We start from the raw sequence: 12,757 nt of genomic DNA on the forward strand, positions 1-12,757 counted from the left end.
TTCGGCTCCGACCGCCGGAGCGCCATGAGGTCGAGGAAGAAGACATAGCGGTGCCAGATCTGGCTGCTCAGATCCACCGCCTCCCTCCCGGCATCAACGCCAAACGGCACTACGGGACCAAGACTAGAGCTAATACTAATAATATACATCCCGGCGCCATCTCCTCTCCATCTCCGGCCGGCTACTCCGACGGAGAGGAGGAGGGAGAGGCCCGGCGAGGAGGAGAGGAGGGGCAGGAACCGTAGCGGGCTTAGAGCGGTTGGGGGGGGGGGGGGGGGGGGGAAAAAGAGCGTCTCTTCCACTTCCAGATGCACTGTTGGGACAAATTTAGGTGTGGACAAATATGGAGTCCACAAATACTTCATTGACTCTGGGTACGGTTTCCGTCGATAACTACCTCACACTATGCAACTAAGATAGATGTCACAGGTTATTACCTATTGATATGCCGCATGTAAAGTTTGCCTACACTAGTTAATCTCGTGAATACTGTTGCCATAATTCATCTGGATCAAATACCTCACTTGCTAATTATTTCGACACACACACTTCATTTATCATGTCGTTGCCCTGAGAGCATCTCCATTCGCGTCCTCCAAATCGTTCCACAAAGCGCACCAGATTAAACGTTTGGGGGACGTGTTTCGTTCGCGGCGCGTTTGGGGGGCGTCGCTCCCCAGCCAAGTCCCCCAAACGCTGACCCAAACATTAAAATACTCTTTTTTTCGTTTTTTTTGCATTTTTATTTCAATAAAAAGAAGTAATATTCCACAAACTAATACATAATTGGGAACGCGGTTTACACGAAGAAAAAATTTGGAACATGGTTTTCCACAAACTAATACATAGTTTGAACCATGGTTGACACAAATATAAAATATTGCAAAAAAATAAACCTAACTAGACCGTGCATCGAAGGTTTCGTGTGTTCGCCCAAACTGGAAAATTCAGCTGGTGATGGTTCCCCTGTTAGTTCTTGCGAGGAAGAACAACTAGAAACCTCCATGCACGTATTCGCTGCGAAGAAACAACACTGTTCATCAATCGTCCTCCTCGTCGGTGTTGTCGCCGTGGTAGTCCTAGCGGTAGCGCGTCTCGTCGAAGACCTTGATGCTCATGTCCCTGTAGCCAAAGTAGAAGAACAGGAGGATGAAGTCTGCTTCGAGGATGTGGTGGCGCGCGAACTTCTCCCAGTCGATGTGGAGGTACATCTTGTCGCGCGCGTCGTAGATCACGTCGACGATCCACCGGTAGTAGCCGCACGAAACCTCCCGCAGATGTAGCGTGCCCGTGCGGTCGTCGCCGGCGACGTAGACGGCGAATGAGTTAGGCAGCCTCTGGATGCCACGTGGGTCGCCCTTGAGGACTAGGACGAACTCGAACAGCACGAGCCCCTCCACGTCCATCTCCAACGATGAAGACGACGGCGTGGCAGGCGACGACGAGCGTGCAGCTCTGCCGCGGCCACGACCACGACCGCGAGCTCGGCCTCCGCCTCTCCCAGCCATGACGTCGACTCTTATTAAGATGGTGGCGGCTAGGGTTGGGGAGAGAGGCGCTAGTGTTTGTATGTGAGAGGGACGATGAGAGGCGGCCCTTTTTATAGGCCGGAGGGAGGCGGGGGAGCGGTGGCGCTCATTAACGCCGGCACGCAGAGCTAGGCGCGATGAGACGCGTCGCTGCGCCTCTGCGGGAACTGCACCGTCGCTGCGCGCCAATAACTTCCGTCGCGAGGTAGGCGACGGTTAGGTTAAAATTTATTGTGCCGCTGACGGGTCGGCCCCACCACTCCCCGCCTCGCTTTTCGGTATGTCCGGAGTCCCTGGTGCATCCCTGTGGGACGGGGACAGGCTCGGGGCGTCGGACAACGTATCAGGCCATGTCGGACAAAAAACGGCTTTGAAGGACGCGGCTAGAAACATTTTTCATCCGGTGCGCCCCAAATCGCTTTGAGATGCTCTGATCTTTCATTGTCAAGCAATGAACCCCACCTGCGTGAAATGTCAAAGGTTTAATGTAATGACACGAGACACTGCACCTACGAAAAAAAAAATGAGGTGGAAAGGCTCTTGGAAATTAGGCGAGCGATACCGGCGTGGCCAGGCTTGCCTTCGCGGCCTACTTATACGTACTACCCCGGCCATCAAATATTCCTCCGCGGCTAGCTAGTTAGCAAGGCAGTGCGTGTGGCGACCAAGATCTCCACGTACGTACGTCAGCAGCCCAGATCCAAATCAGCTCAAATCGCTTCTCGAGTCTCTTGTTGGAGCTAAAATTAAGCGAGTGAAGATGGAGTTGATGATGTCTCGCTAGCTTGATCAGTGTGTGCGTTGAGCGTGCTACGTCGTTGCTCGCAAGGTAAGTTCTTCTTCTCCTCGTTGAATTTTTTCCCCTTTTGCATTGTATACAGCCATAAACCCTCTGTCTAACTGTGTTGCATGCTCTGCAGTCTGCACCTACGCTATTTTTGAAAGAACTTTATATATTGGGAGTGCCTAATTCTTATTCAACTGAGAATTAGCTTAATTTTCAATTAACAGTTGTCATCTCATGATTTTGATTATATGAACAATTTTTGTTGAGTGGATATTTTTGTATACTATTTGCACTTCTTTAGTTACAACCCACTGACAACTTAAATTTTTTAAGTACACCTCACTAGTAACCGAAAAATTCTAGTTGCAATCAGCTTGGAACTGAAAATGTCTCAGTTGTAACCATGGAAAAAAATAGCGCGTTATTTCAACGCTAATAGCACGCTATAGCATATCTGGAGAGCCGACGCTACGCTATTTCGGCGCTATAGCGTGCTATTCGCGTTAATAGCACGCTATAGCATGCTAATAGCGTATTTTTAGACTCACGCTATTTTCTTATAGCGCGTTGTTTTTTTCCTTGGTTGTAACCCTACTGGATTGCAATCGTAAAAATGCTAGCGGCAACACCATTTGCAGCATAAAATCTTAGTTGCAACCGACTTGCAACTTATAGGACGCATGAATCACGATGCGTATCTGACTGCATTGGAGTTAAAAAAGCTCTAACTTAATTCTCATTCGAATGAAAAATGGCAAAACCGTTACATATTTACCGTGTGAGAAGAGGATGATGCTCCCATCCGGCTTACCCGTGGATTACGATAAGGACTTGTTTAGCTCTAGGGTATCACTCCAAGGTGTCCGGGGATGTGAGGTGATTTTGGCGATTCCTTCATTTCAATTATTCCTCTCCAATCCCCTCAAATACATTCTCACACCAATACACTAACTACTATGGTGAACATGTGAGGGTTTGTGGGATTTATGGGGATATCTTGGGATTACCCCATCCAATACCTGCTTAGTAAATGCATTCTCAGGGATTTCTTTGGGATCCAAGTAATTCTCTCCAATCTCCCAAAATACACTAGAAGCAAACAATGCCTATACATATTAATGCAGGTGCACGTACGTTGACTGGCATCACACTTTACATAAACAAGTTAATTCCACCCAAGCGTACTCCTTCCATCCACCTTGTAGGTTTTTTCTGAGGTCAAACATTTTTAAATTTGACCAAACTTATACTAGCTAGAGTAGCAATATGCACTACGGCAAAACAGGGCTTTGCCGTGCAGCCTAAACGCACGGCAAATGGGCAAATCGGTTCGGCAAAGCCTTTGCCGTGCAGCCGTGCACGGCAAAGATTGCTTGGCAACAACCCGCCCGGCAAAGCCGTCTTTGCCGTGCGTCGCGCGAAAATCGCACGGCAAAGGCTTTGCCGAGCGACGCAGCGTTGCCGTGCGCTGTGGCCTCTTTGCCGTGCGATTTCCTTTGCCGTATATGCATGGCATTGATCTGTATAGTATGAAGCTACATTTCGAGGCGGATCGAAGTTTGAATAATTTGGCTTAGGAGGAAAGGTTATGAAAAACTGTTTCACGAGCTTCGTTTCTCTAGTTTTTTGAGAATTGAGTATTAGCTCAGTGCAAGACTTGCGAATGGGCGCGTATTTCGTTTCTCAACCGACAACGATAAGCCGGCCGGAGTAGTACGTGCTGCCCGGAGGCCGGAGATTATGTAATGACCGCAGCACACAGGGCCCCTTACATGCAGCTCCCGCCCACCGATGGCTATCTCACGGCAGAAACAGGCAAAAAAACAGGACGTGCCGGTGCCGGGAGTCGTTGCTCTCGCCGCTTCTTCGCAGCAACAGCCACCACACACGCTCTCTCTCTCTCTCTCTCTCTCTCTCTCTCGCTTCCGTACGTCGGAAAGCCTCCTCTCCTCTCGCTTTGGCTCTACCTCGCAACAGTAATGAGGTCGGCTCTCATCCGTGTCCCGTCCCCTCGTGTTAATTGCCAGTCGCCAGCCCAGCCTCTTTGGGAGCTTCTGCTAGCTGGTCCCCAAGATCTTTGCTCTCGGACGGTATCATGCTCCCCGCGGCCGGCGTAAGTGGAAGGTACAAGTTAGCCAGCCACTTCACCACTTGTCACTTGGATCTGGACGTGGAGAATTGACCGACTGCCATGGCCCTAGCTAGTTCCGTGTAGCTCACCCGGAAGACGCCGACCGGTCCCGAGCGCGAGGTGGCACATCGCTACCTGCGTGGGGGCACCACGGCGACGTCATGCGAAACGTGGCGGCGACCGGCCTGGCCTCGCCTTCATGTCCCGGTTGTTAAACTTCATGTACTAGCCACTTGAACCAAAAGTTCGAACTAATGGAAATGGCTATGCAATCTACTTATACACTTCAACACCCCCTCTCACGTGTGACGGGAAGATCAGAAGACAAGTCAACACATGTAGAGAGGCAAAGAGGCAGCGGCGGTGTCCGGGCGTGGGACAGCAGGGTACCGGGGCGGGCGGCGGCTGCGGCTGCGAGAAGAGGGGGGGGGGGGGGGGGGAAGAGATAACTTTTTAGAATAAATTGTGAAAGTCAGGATTTGAACTCGAGACCTAGGGCTCTGATAACATGTTAACCTTCATGCACTACTTAAACCAAAAGTCCAAACGGATGAAAATGACTAGGCAATCTACTAATACACTTCAACACCGGTCTAGTCCTTGCTCGCCCGCCCGCCATGGATTTCTGTTTCCGAAGCAGAAATTTTGTTTCTTCATTACGTACATAGGGGCAAACACCATGACAATTTTCCTATGGCGTACTCCCTCCATGCAATAATATAAAATGTTTAAGATACTTTTAAAATGGACTAGAAACGAACTAAAAGGAGTACACCTACACACATTAAAGTAGACTAGATACACACAAAAGTGAGTGAATCTATAAAAAAAAACTAAATGTCTTACATTTCTGGGCAGATGGAGTAGATGCCGCAGGCTCCGGATGCCAGATGCCTACCTATCAATAGGCATTTTTGTTTGCTAGCCCAATCAGCGTAAAGAGGCACTCGCTCATTTTTTATGAAATAAAATATAGCATAACTTAATTAAAAGTCAATGCTTTCTAGGTTTGGCCAAGCATGCATAAAAAATATCATTATCTAGGAAATATGTATCAATTGATCCACCATAACACATATATTCATAATATTGAAGTTTTTATACACATTCTATATATTTTGCTAAACCCATAAATCTCAATTTATATGCCACATGACCGAGGGAGTATAACAAGATTATTTGCATTTGATTCGAGGAATGAGGAAACATAGTTTGGTTTACTCGTTAATTTTTAACAGATAGGTCTAAAGAATACTATAATTTAACTCGTCATATGTACGATGAGACGATAGTACGATATTGTATGACAAGATATAAGCATCTCAGATTTACATTTAATAAAGATTGTTACATACCCACTTTGCACTATTTCAAAGGCATTGATTTTATGCATTTCACCTATTCCTTTTTTAACAAATCAGAAAGCAATGCTTTTTTACGGCTACACTACCTCCATATACCATATTTTAGTAAATATTTTTTACGCCCGCTTCAACCAAAGGTTTTATTTTGGCGATTGGTTCAGCATCGATGTTTGTCTTTGCCTGCCAATGTTGAATAATTATCAACATACTGTTTCATGCGTTCAACTGATGCATAAGCCAAGTGTCACCTCCGTTTTGAAGAAAAAAAACTTCAGCCAAAGGACAATTTAACGATGCTAAGTCAAAGGCATGACGTTCTTCCCGTGACCAAGATGAGATGTTGCAAATGTGCAGTTATTTCACATCCACCCATGTCTTTCCTTAACAATGAACTGGCGACAAAGAAAAATGATGGATGTGGCCCTTCTTGGCACCCCCACAGCGAATCAGCCAATTAGACCTTGTATTTTGCATATAGGCCCCCACTGTTTGGCTGCTTATATGAGGTGCAATGCGATGCGTAACTTTTGGCTTGGTTTCTTTTATTGCATCCGTTTCAGTAGCAAAAATATTTGCCAGCATATTAGAAAAATAGGAGTACTCTGTCAGTAACTTAATAAATAGGGATTTAACATATTCCTAATATTAACTGATAGTTAGATTTTCAAAACATTTTAACTAGAACACTATGTTTTATAATGTATCAAACGATAGATTAATATTCCTGGCCAAATAAAGCCGCTGAGAATTAGCTTCTGAATCTGCCATTTTTGCAAGTAAGACTTGTCCTGAACACCAAATGGCAAAGATTTGTCGCCGTCAATTTCTTGCAGAGTGCGCCCCACAGCACATTATAAATGGTGTGGTGCACCCTCAGTACCTTGGAATGAATTGCTCAACTACTTAGGTAACGAAACAAAACATTCATCTACGATCTTTCTTAATTAAGAAAAGACAGGACATCGGATGATTTTCCTTGATTTAATGGAATGAGGACCCATATGTATATATGGTACTTGGCTACAATGTTCTTACTGTATCCTAATTCCCAATTAACACAACAATATAGGCTAACTTTAAGTTGTAAAAAAACAGCTAAATTTGACAAACCAAAGTGTCATGAATTCAAGTTGAATCATAGAGTTATCTCGTTATTTTCACATGAATCAGATTCCTTCTATCCGGATATATAAGATGTATATTTTTTCCAAACTTTGACTATAGTTAATTACTCCCTCAGTCCCTCCATTTCAATGAATAAGTTTTATTTTTTAAAAATCAAGACAATTAAAGTTTAAACAAACTTATAGAAAAAAATTCAAAAAATATGATATTATATATATATATATATAATGGAAGTAGATTTCATGACGTATCTAATTATGTTAATTTTATATGTTGCATTTTACTATTTTTTGTAAAAACTTGTTTGTACTTTTTACGTGGTTTAACTTTTCAAAAATAATATAAGCCTTACTGATTGGAATGGAAGTAGTATGAAATAAGTGTATGCCTTATATGATAAAAATTTGATACCATTGAGTTCATATATGTACTTCCTTATTACTTTGATTTCGTAACTACTAGCAGAAAATAATAACAAAGATTATGCCTCCTATGTCTTGATGGATCCGTTGAGTATATTACCTAATTACTTTAAGAGAACTACAGATTAAGTACTATTCTTATTTTGCCCATGTTGATGATGATTTATTTCTTTTGCAACATATATGTAGGATCATTCATTACTCTGATCGGGTATCAGTCACTTAGGTCAGAAATAAATTGCGTATTTTTAAATATGGAATATATTTCCTTAAACACCATGTACAATGCACTTCTAATAAAAAATTACGATCATAAGAGTGATATTGAATATAATACAGCAATAAAACCTTTGGAACCAATATGTTCTCAAAATAAAACCCCCGGCCCTCACAAAACTGACCTGTAATCATATTTGTTGTTCGTATAGTTTTGACATAGTCGTCCTCCTTTTGTGAAAATATTCAACCGATCTATTAGTAAACATCAATAGTACAAAGAGCCTAAAAAATAATAAAAATACAAATAGATTTTTAGTTCTTTGTGTAACAAATATATTTGTCTTGCGACAAAGAGCTGGATAGGTTTCCTAAAGGAGGGAGAACAATCTAGAGCAGCCCTAAAAGGAACCATTTGGGGAACTTAGCATGCCTACAACTATCAATCATCATAGCATTGGGTGGCAAGAGTAAGTGATTAAAACCTTTTGTGGAGTGTAACACAAATTGGTTAACCATAGCTATACGTGCCTACGTTTGGTCTCATCAACCCAATCCATCTGCGCGGACAACCAGAGCTACCGCTGACGGTAGCCAAACATAGACCAGCTCCCCTAGCTATCCATTCAGAAAACTTACAAGGCTGCACCGCCCCTGATAAATACCCCGCCTCTATGTAGAGCAGTCCAAGTCCAACCTCGGGAGGATAACACGAAGCGAACTCCCTGCCTCTCGATCCTCAGTCGCCACTCCCTACTCCTACTCTCGTGGAGCTAGCTACCGTCCGACCAAGTAGTGAGTCCAGCGGTAGGCCTGCTCAAACCAATTTGCTCCTCTCCCGCCGCTGCCGCCGTCACCGCCGCCGCGCGCGAGGTGAGCAACTCCTTGCGAAACTCTGGCTCTTGCCATCGTAATCGAGTGGTCTTTGGGGATGCCTATTTTTGGCCTTGTTAACTGAACCTCCGTGCTGATCTTCCAACAAACGTTGCATGATGCTAGATCGTAAAGACGGCAATCCGAACTCAGTTCATGACATCTCTGATGTGCATGACACCCATGGTGCACGCGGGACAATGAACGGGTTTTAAGTTTTAAACCAACTGTTTGGGTTATTCCAATGCCGTAAAGAGTTGAGGAATTGAGTTTGATTGATCCCGTCGATTTCTTGCACATGCGTCCACAGCTGGTTCTAATATTGACACGCAGCAGCTTCTGTTTCTTTGCTCCTATTTTGCAGGATCTTGATCGAGTCGACGGCCCCTCGTTCGTTCTCGACGACATTCCACTGGCATTGATCAGTTTCTGCTCAACTGAAGTTCTTTCTTCATCGCCAAGTGCTACTCACATCTGAGGATCCGAGATGGTGCTGGCGAGCACGCCCAAGGTGGTGCTAGGATGCGTGGCCTTCGTCATCTTCTGGGTGCTGGCCGTGTTTCCGTCGGTGCCCTTTCTGCCGGTGGGCCGGACGGCGGGGTCTCTGCTGGGCGCCATGCTCATGGTGCTCTTCCGCGTCATGACCCCCGAGGAGGCCTACGCCGCGATTGACCTCCCCATCCTGGGCCTCCTCTTCGGCACCATGGTGGTCAGCATCTTCCTGGAGCGCGCCGACATGTTCCAGTACCTCGGGAGCATGCTCTCCTGGAAGAGCCGCGGCAGCAAGGACCTCCTCTTCCGCGTCTGCCTCGTCTCCGCCGTCGCCAGCGCGCTCTTCACCAACGACACCACCTGCGTCGTCCTCACCGAGTTCATCCTCAAGGTGGCCAGGCAGAACAACCTGCCGCCGCAGCCCTTCCTCCTCGCCCTCGCCTCCAGCTCCAACATCGGCTCCTCCGCCACGCCCATCGGCAACCCGCAGAACCTTGTCATCGCAGTCACCAGCGGCATCTCCTTCGGCTCCTTCCTCTTCGGCATCTTCCCGGCCATGATCGTCGGCGTGCTCACCAACGTCTTCATCCTACTCTGCTACTTCTGGAAGTACCTCTCCGTCGAGAAGGTGAGGGACCAGGAGGCTGCCGCGCATGAGCTCGTCGTCGCCGACGACGAGGTCAGCTCGCACAGGTTCACGCCGGCCAGGATGTCGCACGCCTCCTCAGTCAACGGCGATGCCGACTACATGCGGAGCGATAGCATGACCAGGGGCGGCGTTGGCGACACCCTCCGGAGCAGGAGCTACAACTCCGAGGGCGACCGCGATATCCAGGTGGCCATCAGGTCGCTGCGCGCGTCCAGCATGTCTCAGGAGATGGTGGAGGTGTCCACGGTGTGTGACCGTGGGCGCGACGACGGCCCACGGAAGGTCACGAGGACGACCAGCCACCAGCGGAGCGTGATCATCGAGGACGCGCCAGAGAAAGATGCCTGCTTCCACGAGAAGGAGAAGCCGCAGGAGGAGGAAGAGATGAAGCGCAAGACGTGGAAGGTGTTCGTCTGGAAGACGGCCGTCTACCTCACCACCCTCGGGATGCTCATCGCGCTCCTCATGGGGCTCAACATGTCCTGGTCCGCAATCACGGCTGCCCTCGTCCTCCTCGCGCTTGATTTCACCGACGCCCAAGCTTGCCTCGAGAAGGTATATCCTCCTCTTCTCAATTGGATACAAACCACCCACCACTTATTAGGTCGATTACAAAGTTTACAATTTCATATCTGCGGAAGATTTTTTTTCTTCCATCAAAAGGCTTTTCAGCACAAATTTTACTACTCCCTAAATTAAACTCCTGCTTGTTTAGATTCAAAGTGTGTGAATCTAGACAAGCCCGAGCCACTTAATTTACAACGGGAAATGGAAAACTCGAAAGTTTTGCTGCGGTACGAGCTATGGAAACATAACAACAACATACAAAACAAATCTGAATCTATTTCACAATTTTTGCAGGTATCCTACTCGCTGTTGATCTTCTTCTGTGGGATGTTCATAACGGTGGATGGTTTCAATAGAACTGGCATACCCAACGCGCTGTGGGAGCTGGTGGAACCGCATGCGAGGATCGATAGCGCCAAAGGAATTGCCCTTCTTGCGGTTGTCATTCTTTTTCTTTCCAACGTCGCCTCCAATGTTCCGACAGGTAAAGCTTAATCTCGTGTTACCGAACGGTACTTGGAAAATCTTGCAAACGGGTCTGAGACTAGTCACAATAGGAAGTATTATATACTAGTATCATGCACACATGATACTACTTTGTGATACCACCTCCACAATGCATATTATCATAATATGATATCATACTTATGTCATATTTAATGTTTTGTAGAATCTCAATGCAAATGTGTGTACATGATGTATTTGTCATGAAGTTTTCTAGGTTTATGTGTCATGATACGGTATCATATTATGATACTACTTTCATCTCTCACCTCATTAAATGATGTGACACATCAGATTTTTGCAAACATGGCATACATGATACTACTTATAATATTTCCATTGGGGCTAGTCTGATGGCATAGCTATGTGGTGGTAGTGAACCCAGATCAGATCGTATTATGCGGAGCGTTTCTTAGTTTAGACAGACCTTAATTAGGTAGAGTGTTATTCTTGTTTAGCTCGTGAAAACAATAATGTTGAGAGAATCGAGTGATGTCGACATTTTAAAATCTGTTATTCCTGACAACGTAGTCAAGTTAATCCTTCCGAGGACATCTGTCCTTCCAGGTAAATACAGAATCACCTTTACGTTCTTTCGTGTTGCAACTGCAGAAGTTGCTTAGCGAAAATTTATTTTTTCAGATTTTTTTCTTATGAGCAGTTGGTAGTCCTAGATGTTAACTCTGAATCAAATGTCTTTTCAGTGCTGCTGCTGGGCACTAGAGTGGCGGCATCAGCTCGTGCGATATCCCCAGCTTCGGAGAAAAAAGCCTGGCTCATACTAGCCTTTGTCAGCACGGTGGCCGGAAACCTTACGCTCCTTGGCTCAGCGGCGAACCTAATCGTCTGCGAGCAGGCACGGAGGGCACAGTTCCACGGGTACAACCTCACCTTCTGGAGCCACCTGCGCTTCGGCGTACCATCGACGATTATCATCACCGCTATCGGGTTGCTCATCGTCGTTAGCTACTGATAAGGAAATGGAGGAAGAACTCCTACATAGCAGCAAAAGTGAAAGGTATTAGCAGGTTCCTTCCACAAGGAAGCAACTCTGCAAATGGAAAATTTACCTGGGAAAAAGAGCTGATATTGTAACTTGTGTCTTATTGTAACACCGCAACTGTAAGCTTCGCGCCACAAATTAGGTACGAGATGTCGTCGCCCATCTGCTAAAGCAAATATTGGGCATGTTTGTACGTCCTATCAATAAGATAACTCGGTCGACTGAAGTAGTCTGTGTCCGTCCATCAAGTTCTAAAGCCAAGCTTTGCTTTAGATAGATGGACAGATGGCTGGGAAATATGATATGCTGATGTTATTTTCATGGCCACTGCTGATTAAGCATTACTAGAATCAAAAATATTTTGCTTATCTGGTGATTGGAAGTGTATGAGCTCTTTTGAAGAGCACCATCGCACGATGATTAGTCTTAATGGAGATGCAGATGTCGATCAAGAGGGAGAAACATATCTTGATCATGCATTTTTCACGAGATTACTTGGTGATTGAAAGTAGAATCCACAATTTGTTGTGCAAACTTCTCACCATATGCATATATTAAATGAATTGGCCTTATGTGATCAATAGTACTTCTTATTGCAGATGGATGGAGGGGAAAGAGCAAAAAAACCGATACTTAGTGAAATGACTTGTCATTCTGTGACTTCTGATATCCCAGATGACAAGGTAAATATATAGAACGACGATTCGTAGGTGATGAAAGCAGAATCTACAATTTGCCGAGCAAACTTCTCAACATATGCATATATTTGATTAATTAGCTTTATGTAATCAATAGTATTACTTATTCCAGATGGACCTAGGGGGAGGAACGAAAAAGCGGATGCTATGTGAAATAACTTCTAAATCTGTGTGTTCTGATATCCCAGATGACAAGGTAAACATATGGATCGACGCTTGTTTTGTCGCTGCCCCCGTTAGATGGCTAGATGCTCTGGTCTAATTTATGTTCATGCGCTTATTATTGCAGAAACATAGAGTTGAACAAAACTCTATATTGTCTGATGACAAAGGTGAAATGGCATGCCAGTCTTTTAAACCTCCGACGCCACCTTGTTTACTGTCTATGGAGACTGAT

At 45.6% G+C, this 12,757-nt stretch overlaps 1 protein-coding gene across 5 annotated transcripts; it reads left to right on the plus strand.

Annotated features, from left to right (window-relative positions):
* Positions 1 to 2,146: 2,146 nt before the first annotated feature.
* On the plus strand, positions 2,147 to 12,030 carry LOC127299043 (silicon efflux transporter LSI2). Of its 5 annotated transcripts, XM_051328937.2 has the most exons (5): positions 8,244 to 8,447; positions 8,574 to 8,703; positions 8,812 to 10,143; positions 10,450 to 10,639; positions 11,364 to 12,030. In XM_051328937.2, exons 3-5 carry the CDS (start codon positions 8,935 to 8,937, stop codon positions 11,630 to 11,632), a joined length of 1,668 nt encoding a protein of 555 aa, XP_051184897.1. In that variant the 5' UTR covers positions 8,244 to 8,447; positions 8,574 to 8,703; positions 8,812 to 8,934; the 3' UTR covers positions 11,633 to 12,030. The 5 variants fall into 5 exon arrangements, with proteins under 5 accessions (XP_051184914.1, XP_051184881.1, XP_051184897.1 ...); XM_051328954.2 differs by lacking the exons at positions 8,244 to 8,447; positions 8,574 to 8,703 and adding an exon at positions 2,147 to 2,358 and having other exon boundaries at positions 8,784 to 10,143; XM_051328921.2 differs by lacking the exons at positions 8,244 to 8,447; positions 8,574 to 8,703 and adding an exon at positions 2,147 to 2,358.
* The last annotated feature ends 727 nt before the right edge of the window (positions 12,031 to 12,757 follow it).

This window comes from Lolium perenne, chromosome 1, assembly GCF_019359855.2.
Source record: "Lolium perenne isolate Kyuss_39 chromosome 1, Kyuss_2.0, whole genome shotgun sequence".
Taxonomy (NCBI): domain Eukaryota; kingdom Viridiplantae; phylum Streptophyta; class Magnoliopsida; order Poales; family Poaceae; genus Lolium; species Lolium perenne.